This window comes from Malaya genurostris, chromosome 2, assembly GCF_030247185.1.
Source record: "Malaya genurostris strain Urasoe2022 chromosome 2, Malgen_1.1, whole genome shotgun sequence".
Taxonomy (NCBI): Eukaryota; Metazoa; Arthropoda; class Insecta; order Diptera; family Culicidae; genus Malaya; species Malaya genurostris.
In genome coordinates this window covers 226,439,295-226,462,688 of record NC_080571.1, presented here as the reverse complement: position 1 = coordinate 226,462,688, position 23,394 = coordinate 226,439,295, and the positions used below count along the sequence as shown (strand labels likewise).

Below are 23,394 nucleotides of genomic sequence, written 5' to 3'. Positions count from 1 at the left end.
TCATAATTCATAATTGATGAATTTTCGCACTTGTTTGAAGCGAAAGCCGCACTGCGAACGATGAACATAGTAGATCAAAAGATCAAAATCGTTCGTTTTTGCCTTGCGCAAAAGGCTTCACTTTTTTTGTCCGTCCTGTGCAGTTCCGAAATAACAACATATAGAATATTGAGGTTGATTACTTCTCTTTCGGATTTGTAATTTTTCGGTTTTCGGACCAATTAAATGTATATTTTCTGTTGCCGATCATTTTTCGGAGAATTTTACTCTAACGCAAACGATTAGCAACTGAATGATGTAAAGGTGGGATTAATTTCAGGCTTTCAGCAGGTGGTATTTTATACGATATTAAACGCTGTTCGGAACATTTTTCTCGAATGCGAAGCAGCCAAATGTTGGTATTATTTGCACTTGTTTGGTGCGAAGTTCGCACTGCGAAAAGTGCAAAAAGCAAATTATTTTAGATTTGCTCTAAATTGATGATTTTTACCTCCGATTTGCAGAGTAGTAATCTTTATAGTTATTTAGATAGCAGTTAAAGCCCTTAGAGGGCTGATTTTGTAAAATGATCCCATTCATCGTTGTTACCTTTTCGATTCATTTTTCTTCAATGCAAACGACCAGCAGCTGGATGACGCAATCGCTCTTGTTTGAAGCGAAACTGGCTTTGCGAATGTTCATGGATTTTCATAGACTGAAGCTATCAAACGTTCAACCCTCTATTTATATATTCGGTGTGATGTTTACATAATAAACGTGGTACTTACAACAATCTTACACCTTTCGTGAAAGAATGAAACAGGGAAAAATTATTGAAAAATCAAATCTGGAATAATTTTGTTACACTTTTGTGTTGTGAAATTTTTGAAATGCATCCAGGTAAACATAGTAAAGAAAGACGTTGTCCTATGTCAAAAATCACTTTTTGACTTCCTTCTGTCAGGTTTTAAAAAACAGTTTGTATGAGCTTGGATGTCTGTTCTCTGTGGTGTTATGATACAATAAGAGAGATCGACGAATCCATTCTTATCATCTTGTTAGGATGATAACTTCTTAGATTAGTCACGTCGAAGGCGTTGAGAGTAATACCGTGCTTATTAACATTTCGGTTGGCAAGTGGAGTCAAACTTTGGAGCTTTCCATTATTACAAACAAAAATCACAAATGAATAACGAAAATCAACGAGATCATGTAATCCTTTATTGTTGATTATACAATGCTATGCGCCAATATTAGTATCTTTTAGCACTTTAAAATAAATGCTTTTTCACATGATTTTTGTTTTGTTTGGTTTGTTTTTGGGTGTTTAATCAATTCTTGAATAAAAATCGTCTATAAACTAAAGAATATATAGAAGTCACAATAAATATAGGATTGCTGATTATATTTAGCAATTCTCTCGACTCGATCCCTATGGAATTATTCATGATAATTTGTTTACTTGTATTGTATTTCTCCTAAACGTGTTGTAACTTTTCTAAACTTTTAGATTTCTCCTAGTCATATGAAGATAATTGTTTGATTCATTAACAGCCATCAAATGGCATTAAGCTCCTCGTGGCGGAATCAACTTATCGATTCGTCAAACTTCAGATCCCTTATGTTAGCACCAGTCTCGTTGAGAACGCGATTCTTCAGCTGTTCGATCTCCAACAGCAGCTCTTTCGTTTCGAAGTCGATCGATTCGTTTTCCGATTTCAGCTGCCGATCCTGATCGATATCCCACTCGAGCGAATCCTCTGGCGTTGATATGTGTGAGGAAGAGGCATACGAACCGCAAATCGAGGGTGTTCGAGTGGCACCGGAACTCTGGGGCTCGAAAGCACCCATTGGTTGGCTGTTTGATCCGCCCTCCGCTAGACGGCTTGCTCCATTACGGTCCAGCCGCCTGATGGAGTTTATCCGGTCTTTACTTTTCTTCAAAGTTGACCATTCTTCCACCTTGAACACAGCATCCGTTTGATTTGGATAGTTGGGCAGTAGTCGGTCGTCACTTGGTCGGAGTACCCTACGGAAAAGAGAATAGATTTAGTTATGATTAGAGTACCTTAAGCCTAAATCAACTAAGTAATACCAAGGATTATTCTGGTATCCAATGTCGTTTTCCCACTCGAGATCAAGCGAACTGCCCGGCGTCGAAGTCATGTCCGTATTAAGATCATGATATCCGTTGCGGCGAGTATTGTTATCTTTGGACACCAGCAGCAACGAGTGCGCGTCTAGGCACTGCAGTTGTATATCAGATCTGAGGTAGAAATATAGTATAAATTTGTAAAATATGGTGAACAGTGCCAAAAATATTAATCGATTGAGTATTACCCGAGTTTTTGATGATCGGCATTGTGAATTCGATCTATAAAATTATTGTTTGCTTTTTTCAGTCTTGAGTACTCCACGTCCTTGCTTTTCCAAAATTTACTGAATAGTTTTGATTTTTTCTTAAATTGATAGGAAAAATTAAAATGAAATCATAGCTGAAGTAAACTCTGGTATCGTACCTTGGTATTGTTTTTTCTGCCTTGCTCTTGTTGCTGTAGCTTTCCTTCAACTAGCATCTGAAGAAATCGAATAAAACTATTAGCTTCACACAAAGTCATGCAGGAAAAGGTAATTAAAGTCAGACAAAAAATACTTTGGCATACCCAAAAAGATCTGGAATTCAATAAGTTTAAAGAATCGAGTAATGGTTCCTTTGCAGTACTTTTATTAAAACATCAAAATTACAGCCTCGCTGCTTCGTTGAATTCACTGATTTGATATTGCTCAGTATTTCTCGATTGATCGAAATTCCAGACTATTCGGAGGATTTATTAGCCGAGAGAATCACCCAGAAGTAGTGTCAGCTGGCCAAGTCGGGCCAAAAAATATTTAGGCTTACGGACGAAGGGCCATACAAACTTTATTCAGACACATCTGCAAATCGCTTGCCAAATTAGGGTATTCTTGGGGAATAGAATCTTTCCCGCCAATCCCCACATCCCGTTCGCATGTAAAACTTTTGATCGAGAAGCTGCTTAAAATATAATTTGATGTATGTTTCTCCATCGATCAAAATGCAGCCTTTGTTTTCTTCAAGAACTTGGTACGTTTTTTTACCACTAAATTCTGCTTCATGAACCGTCTAGATTGTTCATTGGCTTTGTACGACTTGCTTTTTTTCACTGGTAAGTATGTTCCGCACCGTTTGAAGGTTTGCGTTGCACCTTTTGACCACATCTCGAATCGTAAGAACCTTGCTGCGCATCTGACGATTCCTGTTTTCAGATTTTTCGAAGGTCTGCAGATTCCTTTGGGTTCATGCGTAGCTTTTGGTTTTCCACGTGTTTGTGCACAGTATATTTTCTTCATTCGATTTACATTTGACATTATTTCTGAACTCAATACTTTGATCAACCTTGTCCTAGTTAATTCTATAGAAGTGTAAACAAGCCACTGTCAAAAATTTTCGATTTCCGATACTAGACCATTTTACTTTTAGTAATTCTTCATTTTACAGTTCAGCCTCATTTGTTAAAAATACAGCATTGAATAACAAAGCTAGGTCCTAACATTACATTCCTTTTGTGGAATTCGGCCTTTCTATTTCAACACACTTCGCAGCCGATTCTTAGCGTAAAGAACAATTGCATGGCAAGATTTCTTTGTAAATGACAAGAAAACTTCAACCAAAAATTGTATAACGATCATTGAGATGGCTTATAATTTGTGTTCGTCTCATGATTTCAGATATTTAGCAACAGGAGACACGCGAAAACCATAGCATTTAGTTACAGACTTGGGACTGTCTACCAGATTGTTCACGAGATATGTCGTGTAATTACCAAAAAATTAATCGACGATGCAATGCGAAACCAACAAAAGATATGTGGAAGAAGATTGCTAACGATTTTTGTGGAATTTCCCGCTGTGTCTTGGAGCCTTGGATGGAAAGCATGTGACAAGTACCTGCCAATGTAACTTGGAGTCAACGCATGCTTTGACCGTGCTTCGGACGTGTGTCGACTTAGACACGGGTACGACACGGTCTAGTGAGATTATTCACATAAAGCTTAAACAAATTTGAAGCGTAACCCGGACGGTATCCGGTCCAGTCCCGTTCCGGATACGTCACGGCCTAGTGTGAATAGCGCTTAATGCAAAACTCGGCAGTTCAATTTGAACCGCCAAACATACGTAAAGCTTCTGCTATTTACAGAACACTTTTTACTGCTGCCGAGTTTTGCATTAAGCAGTTTAATTTGTTATGGGCCCTAGCACAAACTTTTACTAACCTCTGAATGAACAAGAGGTTTTGTTTGAGCATCAACTTACAGACCTTACAATTAGACCATCAGAAATATGAACACCAATTTATGGTACAAATTTCAGCAGTGAAAAATAACCAAAAATAACTCAAAAATTTAATTTTTGCAAGCTTTGAAAACAATAAGAAAAGCACATCAGTCCCGATGTTCAACTGGATTAGTATAAAAGATAAACCATGGTCGAAAACCGATCATTTCTTCTTATGCGTTAGACGGAACAGGAAGTCGTGGCGAGAACCTTAAACCAAAAAGCAGCAAAAACAGATCTTCTCCGAATTGCAAAGTCTTATTTGGATTGGATTCTGTTTGATCAAAGTAAGCGAGAAAACAGGAGCAGATAAAAACAAAACAAACAACTTTCCACAAAGTACTGAGACACAAAAGAACGAAGAGGTCTCCTGATACAACGTTCCTTCCAATCAAAAATGAGATACAAACCGCTAAACACACACTTAAAAATTTTTACATCTTATTAGATGCACATAAATGGAGCGTCGCAATTCACGCAAATTTACGTGGAAGAACATTTAATATTGTGTCTAAAACTCCAAGACATGAAATTCATTGAAATTAAAAAAAAAGAATTTTGAAGCAACCCACCGCGACTTGAACCGAGAATCATTGGATCGCAAGTTCGTCTGATAATCGACTGAGCCACAGAAGCATGCATCTGCTTGGCCGGTAAAAGGTGCATTTAAATTCATACAGCCACTCCTGCTAGCAGAACGCAAGTTACAGTCTACACCAGTAAAATTCAAGCTCATCTAACATTAAGTCATTACAAATGAGATTTTCCATCATTTGACAAGTTAGGTCTTTATGAATTACATCGTTTGAGCGATTAAGTCACCTGTAAAATTCAATGTTTTTTGGTGTGCAGATAAACAATATTTAATTGATGAAAACACTGAAAACTTCGTCTATCTGCAGAAAATTCTTTTTACTTTTGTCTGAAATTTTCAACTGCTCTTATTTTCTCGTTTACTTTGATCAATATACCTAATTTGTGAAATGACGGAACATTTCATTTGTAATGACTTAATATTAGATTAGCTTGAATGTTACTGGTGTCGACTGTAACTTGCAGATGCATGCTACTGTGGCTCAGTCGATAAACAGACGTACTTGCAATCCAATGATTCTCTCGGTTCAAGTCGCGGCGGTTGCTATCAGAATTCATTTTTTTATTTCAATGAATTTCATGTCAAGGAGTTTTAGACATAACATAAAATGATTTTTCAAGTTTTTCACATAAATTTGCGTGAACTGCGACGCTCCATTTATGTGCATCTAATAAGATGTAAAATCACAGAGCTTTTTTATGCGTGTAGGATATACTTTTTTACCAGTATGTTTTCATATAAATTGAGGCGAATTTAAGTTCTGACTGCTAATTTTTCAAATAGTGTTTTGATCATATTTTCAAACTTTGTTGAAATTGGTTCCACATGTTTCCACATTTTCGAGATATTGATACTTGAATATGTAGTATTTAGTAATTAAATTGTTCAAAAACCTTTTAGTAAGAAAACCTAAACACCTGTTTCAATTCATCTAGCCTTTCTCATATTACTCAAAATATTATAAATATTGCTGTGGAACTCTAAAAACGTTTGTTTATTGAATAGAAACAGGAAAGTTTCTTCGAACATAATCTAGCACAATCTACAAATCAAAACACCCTCTAGTTCCGGAAACGGAACTAGTTCCGAAATAACTTCAGGGATTCCGTATGAAACCACTTGAAGTTTGTGAACATCGATTTAGCCATCTTTTCGCAGTTTTTGACCACTATTTCCGATTCTGAAGACCGAAATAGCCGAAGCTGGTACGCATTGCCAAATAACGGTTCTGAACCTAGAATTTTTCCCTCTTTCACTTCGTAGCTTTAGGTGGCGGAATAAAATTTTCAACGCTAATTCAGTAGTTCCGGAGTCGGAACCAGATGAAATTCGGGAATGTTATATGAAACATTAAGAACTTCTACTTGAACCTGAGTTCGTGTAAATCGGCCAAACCATCTCTGAGAATGTAGAATGTAGTTTAATTCTGGAACATTTGAACACTATTTTCCGTGCTGCCGGAATCGGAAATCGGGAACCAAGATAGCTAGAATTATTTTGATAGGCCGTCTACTAACAATGACTAACGAATGGAATAGTTTCAAACTCAGTTTAGACATTTTTTTAGGTTATTTGCTTCAGCCTTTGAATTGAAAATAAGTTTGTGAAAATCGGTCACGCTATTTCTGAGGATAGAAATTAATCCGAAATTGAAATACAAAAGCCAAATACACTCGTCAACCTGTAGTTCCAGACTCGGAAGTAGTTGAATTTAAAATTCTGAAATTTCCTATGGCATCTTAAGACCTTTTATTCGAATCTAAGTTTGTAAAAATCGGTTTAGCCATCACCAAGAAAAGTGAGTGCACAACGAACTGATTCGAACAGCCTTCGGGCCTCGTTGCAGAGATCGGTTTTCATAGTGATTGTATAACCTTTCTTGATGAGAAGAGCAAAATTTCGTGAAATGATATTTTGAATAGGAGTAGGTTTATTATTATTGTTATAATTATTATCATTGTAAATAATTTTCCTAACATCGGCGAACGACCGTAACTAAGTTAAAGCCGGGTATAAATAAACGATATAATAAAAAAATTAGTATTTAGCAGTATTTTGACAATATTATCTGTTTTCATTGACATCAGTATATCTTCATTACCTGTTTTCATTGACATCAGTACACCAGTATTACTTCATTTCCGACTGTGGAAATTGTATGAAACATGTTTGGTCTCAACAGGACGGCGCTACGTGCCACACAGACAACGAAACAATCCATGTTCTGAGAACAATCTTTAAAAATCGAATAATCAGCCAAATTTGTGTTGTGAATTGGTCTCCGAGAAGCTGCGATTTGACGTCGCCGGATTATTTTCATCGAGGAACGGTTAAAGATAAATGTTACGCTAACCATCGCCGTCCTGTTGAAACCAAACATTTTACATAAATAGATTTCATGAATCAATCTTTCAAATAAAAGTATAATCGTTAAAAACTATCAAACCGTTTTTATTATTGCATTTTTTAATTCCAAATTTTTCGTGGAACACCCTGTACATCGCAAGGCATGAAATTCCGATGTATGTTTATTTTTCAAAACAAAATTACTTCATTAACATTCTTTCATTCTTTCGGTCGCACTTATCATGAAATAGCAAAGATTTCTCTCAACCGCAATATTGTATTTTACCAAAATCACATACTAGTAGCAGCCATTCGTAACCGTTTCGTTTTCTTTGAAGTATGTACGAAATTGAACAAAGGCGTGTTGTGTTTTCTTCTTCCGTGCCAGTACGTACAGTTGCGTACCGATTTTGTATCATTTTATATGGCGGTTTGAAAGCTTTGACAATCATCGCTCTGTAATTGCGGCACCGGAAGTAGGATCTAGTAGATCTTTCTTTTGAATTTTGATAAACAAACTTCTAAACTGATATACTGAGGATGAATGCAAATAGCATTCGAAATACTGGTACCCGTCTGGCACTATTACGTTAGTATTATAACGAAATAGTTTAAAATTCTTTATAGTAGGATTTAAGGGAACTTTCATTTCTTTTCAAAAACAGTTTAGTTTCGTTCCACTAACCGTTCAAACCCCAAACTTTGAATTTTAGTTTGTGTTTTAGCCATTTCCGAGAAAATTGAGTGAACATTTTTTCTAAATTCTCACATATTACCATGTAACTCTGGAACCAAAAGTCGGATCAAAATGAAATTCAAATAAGTCCTTTTGTTTGAATCTCAGTTTTTGAAAATCGGTCCAGTCAACAGAGAAGGAAGTTCAAGTATGCGACAGTGGTGCTCTACTCCAACAAATCTGTTGGAATTCATTACATTCATCTAAAAAGCTATCTACAATAGAAACTATGTAGAAACTCTTTATACTTACATCAGCAAAGCTTTCGACAGAATTTACATACCATTATTACTATTCAAAAATAAAAAAATATGGCATTGAACAAAAACTTTTGGAATGACTTGATTCATATCCCATAAGACGTAAACAAATTGTACGCTATCAAAACACATACTGCAAATCAATAAATGTCACTTCAGGTGTTCCCCAAGGTTCACATTTAGGCCCTCTTCTTTTTATTTTGTACGTAAACGTCATTTCCTAAAATCTAAACATCTAAAAGTCCTTGCATATGCAGACGACATGAAGCTCTTTATGGAAATAAAAAATGCTGTAGATGCTGAAGTATTCCAATATGAAATTAACATATTCAACAAAAACTTACTGCAACTAAACGTTAAGAAATGTAGTTCAGTAACGTTGAGTAGAAAATTCATGTCTTCTTCTATTAACATATATTTAGGAAACCAACCTGTAGCAGAATGTAGAATTATTAGAGACCTAGGCGTAATTTTAGACTCAAAACCTACTTTCGTGGAGCATTATAATACAATTGTCAATAAAGCAAATAGTATGTCCAGGACCATTACACAGAAAAATTATTATATATTACTTATGTCAGGCCAATTTAGAAACAGTGCAGCATTGTATGGAACACGAAGAACGCATCAAATCTGTTCAAAAAACAATTTTTAATGCATGCGCTTCATAGCCTAGAAACTGGATTACATTTCCTATTCCATCATCTAAGGCGCGTTGCATGCTCATAAACTTACAAACTCTCGAAGAACGATTTATTAATTTTTAGTTGGTTTGACGTAAAGCCACCATAACTAAGTTCAGTTTCGCAATGATTGAGCGGAAACATATATTGGAGAAGCTAAATGAATGAAAAACTAACAGAAAAAATGATTTCTTGGAAAAAGATACGCTCAGGGACAGGACTCGAACCTGCGTTCTTATGCATTCCGTTCATACGCGCTACCATTTCGCCACTCTGAATCTTGTTTTAGTCACTCTAAAACGCCAGTCAGACACAGTAGCACGTACATCGAACATGGTCTACATCCTGGCCGTCACCCGACCGATACCATTAAAGAAGGTGACAAGTACAGGTACACTCTCCTACTCAATGCTTGATCGGAGAAATAGGTATAAAGCGAGAATACTAGTGTTTGATGGACAGAGAAGATGTTTGGATATAAGGTATCGGTCGGGTGACGGCCAGGATGTAGACCATGTTCGATGTACGTGCTACTGTGTCTGACTGGCGTTTTAGAGTGATTAAAACAAGATTCAGAGTGCACAGTGGTTCAAAAGTGCAATTTCACGCTCTTAATTGATAAGTCACATAAACGTGATTCTTGAGGTACAATATCTTGAGCAAAGTAGCTCAGAATGATAGACACCATCTTTTGTCAAATTTTATTTATGTGATTAATCCCCCTAAAAGTGAGATAAAAATATTATTTTAGCTCAGAGCCAACATAGGGACTAAGTTACTTCGGCGAAGTTGTGCAGAAAGGTTTTTTAAACAAATTTCCTGAAGGCACTATTCCCGTAACTTGAGTGTAATTCATGATATAATGTATTTTCTGAAAAGGGTTCCTAAAATCAGTTTTTGTACGAAAACACACATATTTTCAACTTTTATGACTTTTCATGTTATACAAAGTATTTCATCATTAAAAACCACAAAACTTTCTCATACATACTATGCTGCTATCATTTAAGGTTAATGAAATAGAGCCATTTTTCATGTTTTTTTAAACAAAATTCCAACTTGTCTATCATTAAATGGCGCAGAAAGGTGCAGATGAGATTACTCACATATTAAACTACTTCAAAAGAGCTTTCATACCGTGGTTGAATTACTCGTCTGCAGGCGAGATATGTTCTTTGCAATTATCCTTATCCTTGACATTTGCAATGATAAGGTTCATTGTATGTCAGATCAGATTTCAGTATATATTCATTACCATTAGATTTTATTTCACATTGATGTCTATAAATTGAATAGTTAAGTAACTGTTTTGTCACGACTTTTAAAAAGCAATCATCAAATCGAATTAAGTTTCATCTTCTGGTAGAGAAAAGTATGATCAAAATTCATTTTTTAGTTATTTTTATTTATGTTATGATAGCTGACAATGTTCTTAATCAGCTTAAAGGCTATTAGCATCGTCCGACAGATTCTTCTCAGATTGTTTTAGCCAATGACGAATATTTGTAATCAAAAGATCCGATGAAAATAATAACCAATTCATGGGATCCCGTTTCGTAAGTGATCTGGATTGCTCGCGTGTATAATACTCCCGACATCTGTATAAAAGAAACTTCCTAATCATTATGAACAGTACAATATAGCAAGCGTTTATCGATCTCCCGGGTTGGCGGTTCAGTGCATAGGACGCTGGTCTTTACAAGCCAGTTGTCGTATGTTCGAGCCCCGACCTGGAAGGGTTCTTAGTGTCAGTAGGATCCATAGTACTAGCCATGCAATAATTCTGTACACTAAGAATCGGCTGCGAAGTCTGTTGAAACAGAAAGGCTAAATTCCACAAAACGAAAGTTAATGCCAAGACTTTGCTTTGCTTTTTATCGATCTCCACTTTAATTGATGAATAGAGTATATTTATTCGCAGAGCTTTTCTATAGAAAAAAAACTTACCAAAAAATGACATAACGTAATTCGACATGATGATTGCCTTTTTTCAAAGTCATGGCTTCTTATCTCACACTCAAAAACCGTCGGACAGCTACTTTCAAAAAAACGTCTGTAATTATTACTAAACTTTTCTATATGTAGACTTCGATGTCCATAAAAATCTTTTATTGTGAAAGTTACCATGGTAACGAATATATACTGAAATCTGATCTGATATACAATGAACCTTATCATTGCAAATGCCAAGGACAATGATATTTGCAAAGAACATATCTCGCCTGCAGACGATCGCAGACGAGTAATTCAACCACGGTATAAAAGTACTTTTGAAGTAGTTTAATATGTAAGTTGTCTCATCTGCACCTTTCTGCGCCTTTTAATGATAGACAAGTTGGAATTCTGTTAAAAAAATCATGAAAAATGGCTCTATTTCATTAAACTGAAATAATAGAAGCATAGTATGTATGAAAAAGTTTTGTGGTTTTTAATGATGAAAAACTTTGTATAACATGAAAAGTCATATAAATTGAAAATATATGTGTTTTCGTACAAAAACTGATTTTAGGACACCCTTCTCAGAACATACATTATATCATGAATTACACTTAAGTTACGGGAATAGTGCCTTCAGGAAATTTGTTTAAAAAAACTTTCTGCACAACTTTGCCGAAGTAACTTAGCCCCTATGTTGGCCCTGAGCAAAAATAATATTTTTATCTCACTTTTAGGGGCATTAATCACATAAATAAAATATGCCAAAAGCGGGTGTCTATCATTCTGAGCAACTTTGCTGAAGATACTGTACCTCAAAAACCACATTTCTATGAGTTATTACTTAAGAGCGTGAAATTGCACTTTTGAACCACTGTGGAGTGGCGAAATGGTAGCGCGCATGAACGGAATGCATAGGAACGCAGGTTCGAGTCCCCTGTCCCTGAGCGTATCTTTTTCCAATAAATCATCTTTTGTGTTAGTTTTTCATTCATTTGGCTTCTCCAATATATGTTTCCGCTCAATCATTGCAAATCTTGAAGAACGCCGCATAGCTACAATGCTTTATTTTATCAACGGCAGTATTTCTCAACGAGTACAATCTGAACCATTACTTTCACAACTAGAATTTTATGCTCCTGGTCGCCATCTTAAAAGTCGTCAAATATTCTCAGAAAAAAAATAATGCCAAAATTAATCTTGGTAATCAAATGATGCGCTTTTGTAACGAAAACTATCGAAAAAATGATCTGATGTCCAGGAAACAAGTGAAAGAAAAACTGAAACCAAGCGAATATCTCTTGATGTACTTAATCCAACAACCCAATTTTTCCTACAAACTATCAAAAATATGATCAGGAATTCGTGACTAAATTTTCAACAGCGTGAGATAACCACAAATAACTGAAAAACATAATTTTCTAAAACTTTTGGAAATTATGAGGAAAATGTATCACGTTTGCTTGCCTTATTCGCACCCAGACGACGGTTTTGAGGTAGTTAGGCACATATTAGATCCGATTAGGTACTGGACGAGTATAAAAGGTTTTGATTGAAAATAGTTCATTTCTTCTATTGTGCCAGCCGACGGAATTGGATGTCGAGGTGAGGTTCTCCCACCAGCATCAGTAAGAACAAATCAAGTATGAAAAGCGTGAAACGCTCAGGTCGTTCTCTCATTTAGACCGGAAATTAAAACCATCAGTGTATTGCAAATCTGGGATAATTTAGCTATCTTTGTGCAATTTTCGCAGTGCAGAATTCGCAACAGTCAACAGTCAAGAGAATTGCACAATTTGGGCCTTCTGAATATCAGAAATTAATCCCGTATGGCATTTTGATAGTTTTTTTCACTGAAATATTCAAATCCGAAATGAAATAATCGACATCAAAATTTTGTTGCTATTTGGAACAATAATTGTATACCCAAAGAATGTTGCGAAATTTTACTTCACTGTACTGTATACGGCACATTTGCTATAAAAATTTCATAGCACCGACTCAGAAACCATTCATAAAAAGTTCTTTTCAAAAACACCATTATTTTATCATAAAGAACTGTTTAATGTAACTAATCTGTACTTTAGTTTAGATGTATCGTTTCTTGCAGTGAAAAGGGGAAAGCTTGCACAATTCACTCAATCGATCAACTAATTGATATTCGAAAGTATGAAGAAAGAGTGTCAGTTTTATTCGTATTTACGATATTCAGTTATGTCTCTGACATTACACACCCGTACTTTTTATATAGAAAGGTAAGAGTTATTGTAAAACCCGACTAACGAACGGATCCTCGGAAACCCATAGTGTTAAATACCATTCGACTCAGCTCGACGAGATTGTGGATGCCAAGTTGTTTGTATGTGGGTGTGTATGTATGTGTGTGCATCTTTAATCGATCTCTTTAGTGCTCAATTTTCGCAGAGATGGCTGAACCGATTTTTCTTTCCACTTGAAAATATCCAAATCACATCGATTCGTGGATTATTTCGAAACCACCTAGCTTATTTAAAATTTCAAAATTGTAAAAATTTGAATGAATTCGTTGTATACATTTTCAACTATGTAATCATGATATCAAAAAAAAGTACGGGTTGTGAGTGCTCTCAGTTCCAAAATGCCCGTTGAGGCCTGACTCAAAATAGATAGGAAATATAAATAAAAATACGCATCGAATAACTAAGAAATAAAAAACCTGACCTCACAAGCTCAAACTGAACGTTCAACGTTAAACGTTGTTTTAATTCATCCGTTTTCAATCTAGACCACCGGTTTTATTTGGGTTTCTATTTTGGCCTTAAAAATCCAAAATGAACAAAAAGCTTTTCATATTTCCCAATGTACGTATTTGGCGCAATGCATCATTTGTGCCAAAACCATTTATTTTGGGTGATTGCTACCACATGATACGGTCCAATGATACTTCTTTGTTGTTATAACTGCATCACAGTAAGAACGAAAAAAAACACAAAATTACCTCATACTGACTTCCACTAGTGTTCAGCGCTCGACCGCTGGGGATGATCCAGTTATATGGCAAAAGTTGGAGAAACCGGAAAACAAAAACCACAGCGGCAGCCAGAGGAGAAGGAAACGCAAATAAATTATCGATTTTACCACGAATACTACCCTCACTGGCGGGGCATAGCCGCTAACTGAGTCCTTACCGCAAATGATTCTCTTCCGAAAGGCATCCTTTGAAGCAATTCCCCATTACTTGCCAGGCTGCTGAGCACGCATACACGCCCCGTGATTGCGTGAAAAAAAACCTCCCCCGGCCGTTTTCCTCGACGGAAACTACGTCGTTCTAGCCGCTGATCGATTGTGGTGCTGAGCATGAATCAGCACCATCTTTTTCATGGCTTCCAGTTTAATCGGCGAGCACTTTATTGCAGTGAAAAACGTACTTCGAATAGAGCTGTTACAATTCCCCATGAACACATTTCAAACTTTGAAACAATGGCAATTTAGTTTGAGAACACTACTTTCGTGACTGGAAAATATTCTACACAAACAGCGCAAACAGAAACACAAAACTTCAACACCACTTAACAACATAACGCAACATGAATCAATAAAGGATACTGGTTGACTTCTGATTTTGCTTCCCTTAGCGACGGCAAACCTTAGGGTAAGAGTCATACCGTGCCGAAGAGGCTGGGTTATGTGGGTTTTTAGCTATCGGAACAGATGAGGGAGTCGCTGGAGGTGTGTAACTAATAAGGAAATTGTGTAGCAATAAAGCAGAATGACAGACAATCAGCTGTTTGTTGATCTGTCAGCTGGGACGCATGTGCGGTGCTTTGTTTGTATTTGGTTGAATCATCGGAAAAGTGCAAAATTTTACCAGGGTGCATGCTCGAGGAGGTGGTGTTAGCCTACGGCCATCGCATTCAATTTGACCGGTAAATATTTGTTGATATTTCGGTAATTACTTTGATTATGACAGGTGTACTCCTCATGTTTTGTGAATAATCACATTAGTTGCAAGGGAATAAATCTAATTTATTATTTTCACATTTTTGCCATCTTTCTGGTAATTTGTGGATACCTTGTCAATGAAATTAACTGCCTTTGATGTTTAACAACTGCCTGAACCATTTTCACAAATTTCAAAAAAAAAACAAAGTGCTGCTCAGAAAACGAACGAGGCATGAGATGGTAGTCGGATAGGGTCAGGTCTGGTGAGTGAGCCGCATGGTCAAACTCTTCTCCTTTTGGAGACTTCCCAGCCTTTCGACTTGTGCTATGATGCATTGTCGAGGGGCCAAATCACCTTTTTTGACTAAATCTTTCGCATGACTCGTAGATGTCGTCTTCATCCAACTGTATACTAAGAAATCGAGTCTGCCGAAACAGAAGATCCAATTTCACATCAGAACCAATCAAATTTCAAAACTGAGAAGCGTTTAGAAAGCTGGCTCTGTCGAAAACTACTGAAGCTTTTTTTTATCATAAATACGTTTACTTCATAGGCAATATACATAAGTTTTCCTTCACCGTGGCATCCACAATACATAGTACTTTAAACCTAATATATTTCGAATATCATATTAGTATGTTGGTATTCATTAGTTAATCTAAACACTGTTTTTATCAAGCGATTTGCTATTATAAATTACATTAAATAAAATGCATTTATTTTGTACATGATCTTATAACTATTCCAGGTTTGTTTGTACATGCAAACCTCCGTTTACTTAAACTTTCTTTACGTTACCTATTTTTACGTAACTCTTTTTACGAAAAAAATCCCAAATAACGTCAACTTTTTTTACGAACCTAAAGACTGTCCCAGAAAGTATTGACGCAACCAAAAACCGCTACCATTTCGCAATGGTTCAGAATCTGTCAATTTTTATGGCTGTGTCCTGTTGTTTACACTCTTCTCTAACCAATTGTGCAGTTTTTTATTAGTTTTCTTTAGTTAGTTTCAAAAAGCGTGGACTTTCAGTAGAACAACGTCGAAAAATTGTGTACAAATGGTGCACAGAACGCGAACTGAGAAAGATAGCAAAAATGGAAGGAGTAAGTGAAAAAGCCGTGCGAAATGCAATCAGGAAGTTCGGTGAGGATAACACCTTTGAGGATAAACCGAAAACGGGTCGAAAAAAGGTCCTGGTAACCCTCAGTTGGATAAACATATACTGAAGGCGTGGACTTTCCAGCAAAAGAAGAAGGTTTCAGTTGGGGATGTGGCCAAAAAGTGGGCACTTCGAAGTCAAATGTTCTTCGTGCTAAAAAACGTTGGAATCTTCGAACCTATAAGAAGCAGAAGCAACAAAAACGTAGTCCGAAACAAGCAGCATCGATCAGGCCGAGGGTTCGAAAGCTGTACAATACGATTCTTGTTGGAAATTTGAACTGCATAATCATGGACGACGAAACCTACCTGAAGCTCGATTACAAATCCTTGCTGGGACCACAATATTATACGGTGCGAGAAGGCCAAGTGTTAAACCAGTCCGAGACATCGTTGGAAGTCGAAAAATTTGGTAAAAAAGCTTTGGTCTGGCAAGCAATTTGTAGTTGCGGTAAGATTTCGAAACCCTTCAACACCACTGCTTCAATGAACACCGAAATATACATCAAGGAATGTTTACAAACACGACTTCTACCCATGATTCGAAGCCACAAGGATCCTGTTGTCTTCTGACCAGATCTTGCTTCTTGCCACTACTCGAAATCAACGGTAGAATGGTATACTACCATAAATGTCACTTTCGTCCCAAAAGACATGAATCCACCAAATTGCCCACAACTTCGAACAATTGAGGAATTTTGGGCATTAACGAAGGCATATCTTAGGAAAAATGTCTCGACAGTCGAAACCATTCAACAGTTCGAAAAAGATTGGAAAAAAGTGTCAAAACTTGTCGCCAAGAAGTCTGTACGGAATTTAATGAGGAACGTTCGCAAGAAGGTGCGCCAGATAGTCTACAATGGCTAAGTAGCAAATGTTGAGAATAATATTCTGCTGTTTTAGTCTAATATTATCAGTATATCGAATGAAATTTGAATATCCAACACTTGTGAATTATTTACAACGAAATCAAAGTACGTCCATACTTTCTGGGACAGTCTTTACTGCGTAAAAAGAGGTTTTTGCACACAATGAAAATCATTTCCCGCTCATTTATATTCCATGGAAATTACTAAAATATGGATATTTTTGGAACGGTTTTGATGAGTACATTTTGGAAATCAATTTTTGAGGTGGTTCTGAATTCCAAGATGACGACTTTCGGTTTATTGATAATCTTTGAAAACCCTCACAGTATAGGTATTTTCGAAACGGGTTTGATGAATCATTGTTGGAAAACGATGTTTGAGGTGGTCTTGAATTCCAAGATGGCATAGCCATCTGCTCTAGTCTTTTATATCCAGAATTTCACTTTATTATGGTACTTGTTTAGCAGTTTCAGCAGTCTTGATAATCTAAAACTGATTTGTCTGGTATTTTAATCTTTTTTCTACTTTATCCGGCTATAATTTAGATCTCCCGCAGATATTAGGCTACTGCTCCAAAAATGTAAGCTCTTACTAATGAAAACCGTTCCGAAAATATGCATATTGTGAAAGTATTCAAGTAATTCGAGAAATATCGACACAAATTGTAAGGGTTTTCTAGACATAACCGAAAACCGCCATTTTGGATTTCAGAACGACCTCAAACATCGTGTTCCGACATATACTCATCAAACCCGTTCAAAAAATACCCATATTATAAGGGTTTTCAAAGATTATCAATAAACCGGAAGTCGCCATCTTGGAAATTGATGCGACCTAGAACATCATTTTCCCTCAAATGCTAATAATTTTTGTTCCATAGTTATCCTCTATATTATACATATCCAATAATATACATAGGGAAAACTTTTTTTACGTTGAAAATTTCAAATAACGTAAACTTTCTTGACATCATAACTCGATTCACGAAGTCCCGATTATTACGTAAATGGAGGTTTGGGTGTATCAGTTTATTACTTTTATTCAATATAAGATAGCTGGCTATTGGAACCCATGGAAGAAAAAGGAGTCAAACATAAAATAAAATTTAAATTGGAATTCCAATGGACTTAATGAAATGATAAAGAAGTTTTATGTAAGAAAGGTCACGATAAGCAAGAATGTCGCGAACTGCGGCATTGGATAGTCTACCTTGGGTACGCAAGGAATTTATTAGTTGAAATCTGACATCACGATACTCCACGCATGTCCAAACGACATGGTCAATATCGCGGTAACCTTCGCCACAAGCACAATGATTAGTCTCGGAAAGTCCAATTCGAAGGAGATGTGCACCTAACGTGTAGTGATTGGACATGAGTCTGGAAATTACACGAATGAAGTCTCTACTCACATCCAGTCCCCTGAACCATGTTTTTGTCGATATTTCTGGGATAATTGAGTGCATCCATCGACCCAGATCATCTTTATCCCAAGAAGCTTACCAGCTGGCAAGTGTTCTATGGCGAGACGAGCTATAGAATTCGTTGAAAGCAATCGGTCTCTCATAAATTTCACCTTCAATAGCACCACTTTTGGCTAAAATATCGGCTCTTTCATTGCCTGGAATGGAGCAATGAGCCGGGACTCAAACTATTGTGATTTGATAATTATTGCTCAATATATCGTTCAGGCACTGTTTTATTTTGCCCAAGAAAAACGGTTCATTTTTGCCAACAGCGTTTGAGCGAATGGCTTCAATTGCACTCAGACTATCTGTGACGATTACACTCAAACTATAATGAACTGCTGTTAACTCTGCTATAAAAATAGATGCAGGTTCTTGAAGCCTAAATGAAATCGAAACATTATTGTCGAACCAAACCCAGATCAATTCGTGATCCGTCCGTGTAAAATATTTTCTCAGAGTCAATATGCCTGAACTTACTTGTAAATATTTTTGGGATTTCCATCGAGCGTAGGTGTTCCGGGATTTCACGCACTTCGCGTTGCATGGATGTGTCGAAAAATAGAGTTGAGTCAGGGACATTTAGGAGGGTGTCACGGATAGGAATATATCTTGAAGGGTTGATTTCCTGTGACATATGGTTAAAATTTACTGTCATGAATCTTGTTTGAGATTGAAGCTCAACTAGCCTTCCGAAGTTATTAATAACCAGGAGATTCAGTACCTCACATCTTATTAGCAGTCGTGATGAAAGCTCCCAAAAACGATCTTTCAATGGAAGAACTCCCGCCAGAATTTCAAGACTCATTGTATGTGTCGAATGCATGCAGCCTAAAGCAATTCGCAAACAACGATACTGAATTCGCTCAAGTTTGATAATATGAGAGTTTGTAGCGGAATGAAAGCAAACGCATCCATATTCCGTCACTGAAAGTATCGTTGTCTGATACAATTTTATTAGATCTTCCGGATGAGCACCCCACCAAGATCCTGTTATTGTTCGAAGAAAATTTACTCTTTGTTGGCATTTTGTTATCAGATACCTAATGTGTCTTCCCCACGTGCATTTGGAATCAAACCACACCCCGAGGTATTCGAAAGTTAAAACCTGTTGAATCATTCTTCCCATCATATGAAGCTGAAGCTGCACGGGATCATGCTTTCTTGAAAAAATGACCAGCTCTGTTTTCTCCGCAGAGAATTCGATACCCAGATGAACAGCCCAAACGGACAAGTTATCTAAGGTATCTTGCAATGGTTTTTGCAGATCAATAGCTTTGGGTCCTGTGACTGAAACCACGCCATCATATGCCAATTGTCTTAGTGTACATGGGGTTACGAGACAGCTGTCAATGTCGTTTACATAGAAATTATACAGGAGCGGACTGAGGCATGAGCCTTGCGGGAGACCCATGTTGCTAATTCTGATTGTTGCCAAATCGGCATGTGAAAAATACATGCACTTCTCTGACAAAAGGTTGTGCAAATAATTATTTATAACCGGTGGAAGTCCATGTTGGTGGAGCTTGTCTGAAAGAACTTCAATGGAAACTGAATCAAATGCTCCTTTAATGTCTAAAAATACAGATGCCATTTGTTGTTTTTGAGCGAAGGCAATTTGGATGTCAGACGAAAATAATGCAAGGCAATCATTCGTCCCTTTATTTCTACGAAAACCAAACTGAGTATCTGACAGTAAACCGTTTTTTGAACAATTTTCTAATGCTGGACAACATTGCAATGGGTCTTTATGAGTTGTGATTGGAAGCTGGTTTTTCCGGCTTATGGTTGGCGATAGCTTTCACTTGCCTTTAGTCAGGTGGAACGATATTTTGCTCAAAAAACTTGTTGAACAATTCCAACAAACGTCTTTTTGCGAGGTCGGGCAGATTCTTCACCAAGTTGAATTTAATTCTGTCCAACCCAGGAGCGTTATTGTTACAAGACATGAGTATTATGGAAAAATCCATCATTGAAAAGGGGCTATCAATGGAACCATTATTTGGAAAAGATTCCCTCATAATGCTATGCGTAGGAACAGAATCTGGACAAACTTTTCTCGCAAAATCAAATATCCATCGGTTCGAGTATTCCTCACTCTCATTTCCTACGTTACGATTCCTCATTCGTCTGGCCGTATTCCAAAGAGTGCTCATTAAGGTTTCTCTTTACAAACCTACGACAAATGTCTCCAATAGCTACATTTCATGACCCGAAGTATGCTTTTGTACTTGGTTTCTAAAATCAAGATTTTTCCAAATTCTGAGGAGTTCCTCCTCCTTGTTTTAAAAACGTCTTGAAAGCATTTTGTTTCGCGTGTTTAGCATCTGAGCACTCTTTGTCCCACCAAGGTTTTGGAGGCCTTCTGTTAGTCGATGGACCATGAAATCGTTTGGTTTGTGCTTGTTCTGCGGTCTCCGGAATAGAACAAACGAGGAAGTCATATTCTTCAAATGGGTTGAGCTCTTCCATTGAGTTCAAGGTACTTGAGATACTACTTTGGTATTTAATCCAGACCACATTTTTTGTCAAATCATATGGAATACTAGCTGAATTAGCAATGCTTTTGTTACTGCTAATTGAGATGATGATTGGTAAATGATCGCTACCGTGTAAATCAGGAAATACTTTACAGGTGCAATCAAGTCGAATTGAAGTCGAGCAAAGAGATAAATCTAATGCACTGGGACGTGCTGGAGGTCTTGGGATCCGTGTCATGCTACCCATATTTAATACTGTCATGTTGAAATTATCGCAAAAATTATATATTAAAGATGATCTGCTATCATTGTAAACGGAACCCCACATCATTCCGTGCGAATTGAAATCCCCCAGAATCAATCGTGGAGCAGGAAGGGCTTCAACCATTTCATTAAGCTGTCGCTGTCCAACTTGTGCTCTTGAAGGACTATAAACCGAAGCTATACAAATGTCTTTTCCTTTAATGTTTATTTTGCAAGCAACAACTTCTATACTAGAAGGTGAAGGAATGTTTAATCTATAAAAGGAATCATATTTCTTAATTCCTAAAAGCACTCCGCCATACGGAGAGTCTCTATCGAGACGTATAATGTAAAAGTCATTAAAGTTTAAGGCTATGTTTGATGTGAGCCATGTTTCGCACAAAGCAAATACATCACATTTTTGACTATGCAACAAAACTTTAAATAAATCAAGCTTTGGCATAATGCTTCGACAATTCCACTGCAGGACAGTGATTGAATCATTCGCGGCGGATGATAAATTATCCATCAAATGATTCAAAAGCTGAGAGAGCTGGCCATTGAGCTGATAACTGTTTCAAAAATGTTCTAGCTACTGGAAGGAATGCCGTTATGATGGTCTTTAGAGGTTCAGAAATATTGAATGCTGCGAAAATGCATTCTACAATTTCCGAAAACTTCAGTAATCCTGATGGTGGCTGTGAAACTGAGCCCACTGGGTTATTGTCTTTTCTTGTACTAGTTCCTGGATTGGTTTGTGAATTTGCCAAACCAGGAGGCCTTTAAATTTTGCGTTTTTAGATTTAACATGGGGATTAGGTTGATTTTTGGGTAATTTGGAGGATGAACTTTGAGTGGTGTCAAATGAAGTACCTTCACTATTTTCATATACTATTACTTATTACTACAATGAGTAGCTGTATGTCCGAATTTTTAATAGTTCGTACAAATCCTAACATGCGGTACGAAAAGCCGAACTGGAAGACGAATTTTATCAACGCAGATCTAGGCAACTAGGCAACGCAGATCCGGAACAAAGCTTATTTGGTTAAGCCATTTTGTGTTCCATCCATTGCAAATGTGTAATAAAGTGGAGACTTGATTATGTAAGGAACGATTCACTGTAAAGGCTTTTGATTAGTTCAACAATTAAAATAAAAACATTACATCAGTTTGTGTTTCAGCATTGTTGACATTTGTGTTCATGTTTAGCATAGCTGATAGTTTATAATGAAGATATTTTGATTCCGTAATGACCGAGCGGTATGTGTAAATTGAGTTTGGACAGAAATTCTCCTGAACCAGTGCGATTCGACACAATATCAATTTACGAATATTTTAATGTTTGAATATTGATTAGCGGGTAGCACGTGAAAGGTAGAGGGAAGCCTGTAGAAATTAATAACCTAAAGTGCGGTTGTACTAACACTGTTTGATTTACATGTGTTATACCGTATGTACATTACACTTAGCTATAATATTTTAGTGTAGGTTTCGCATAGATTGGTATTGTATGATATTTGAATAATGTAAAGCAAAGTAAAGTCTTAGCATTACACTCTTTTATACAAATTGGCCTTTCTGTTTCAACAGACTTTGTAGCCGATCCATAGCATACAACATCGTTGCATGGCTAGTACTACGATCTTACTGACACTAAGAATCCTTCCAGGTTGAGACTCGAGAACGTACGACAATTGGCTTGTAAGACCGCCGACCCGAGTAAAATTTATATTTTTATAATGTACGGATAAAGAAAAATGTTGCAGAATCAAGCATGTGTTTATAGTGGTCCACGAAAGTCATTTCTAAATTCTTGGTTATTGCACACTTTATACTGGTTGACTACCTAGAGTAAAACTATGTTTTTTATTTCAATTATAGAGGTTCAGGTCGGTAAAACTGTATTACGTGCAACATAAGACCCCATTATGCAGTCTTTCACCTCTTATGCAGAGCTCCTATCACCCTACTCACCGCGCGGCACCGGCTGGGATGCTAGCAACCATAGTGAAGATCGGGTAATTAACCTCGATGGGATCTATGGTTGTAAGCAGACAGGGAAGGGAAAAACGAGCGTCTGTTTCCCCATTTTAGGGGAGGCTCAAAACAGCGTCTGACCCGGAGCGGGCGGCTGAAGATGAAACGCAGTATCTCATCAGTTATAACAGCCCCATCAAGAGACTAAAGAATGTATCGAAAAGTAGTTAGCAACATTGATTATTGAATGAAAAAGCGAAAAAAAAAACATATTTTGACATCAGTTTTCGATATATTGTAGAAAAATTACATTTTTATGCATTTCTGTGCGACGCTCGCACTTTGGACTTGACATTCTTCATTAAATTCTGCACAGTTACTTTTGTG

General features: G+C 36.9%; 1 protein-coding gene across 1 annotated transcript; it reads right to left on the bottom strand.

Annotated features, from left to right (window-relative positions):
• Positions 1 to 1,169: 1,169 nt before the first annotated feature.
• LOC131427855 (uncharacterized) lies at positions 1,170 to 14,606 on the bottom strand. The gene is made up of 6 exons (XM_058591409.1): positions 14,055 to 14,606; positions 13,865 to 13,901; positions 2,499 to 2,555; positions 2,320 to 2,438; positions 2,075 to 2,245; positions 1,170 to 2,008 (listed from the first exon to the last, which is right to left on the bottom strand). The coding sequence occupies exons 1-6, from the start codon at positions 14,099 to 14,101 to the stop codon at positions 1,567 to 1,569; spliced, it is 873 nt and encodes a 290-aa protein (XP_058447392.1). The 5' UTR covers positions 14,102 to 14,606; the 3' UTR covers positions 1,170 to 1,566.
• Between the last annotated feature and the right edge of the window lie 8,788 nt (positions 14,607 to 23,394).

Excerpts from the sequence above, each read along its gene's own strand:
- LOC131427855 (XM_058591409.1), bottom strand. The coding sequence starts at position 14,101 with ATGGGGAATTGCTTCAAAGGATGCCTTTCGGAAGAGAATCATTTGCG. Across the intron at positions 2,556-13,864 it reads CTAGTGGAAGTCAGTATGAG|ATGCTAGTTGAAGGAAAGCT; the intron begins GTAATTTTGTGT and ends CGATTTCTTCAG. Across the intron at positions 2,246-2,319 it reads GCCGATCATCAAAAACTCGG|ATCTGATATACAACTGCAGT; the intron begins GTAATACTCAAT and ends TTTCTACCTCAG.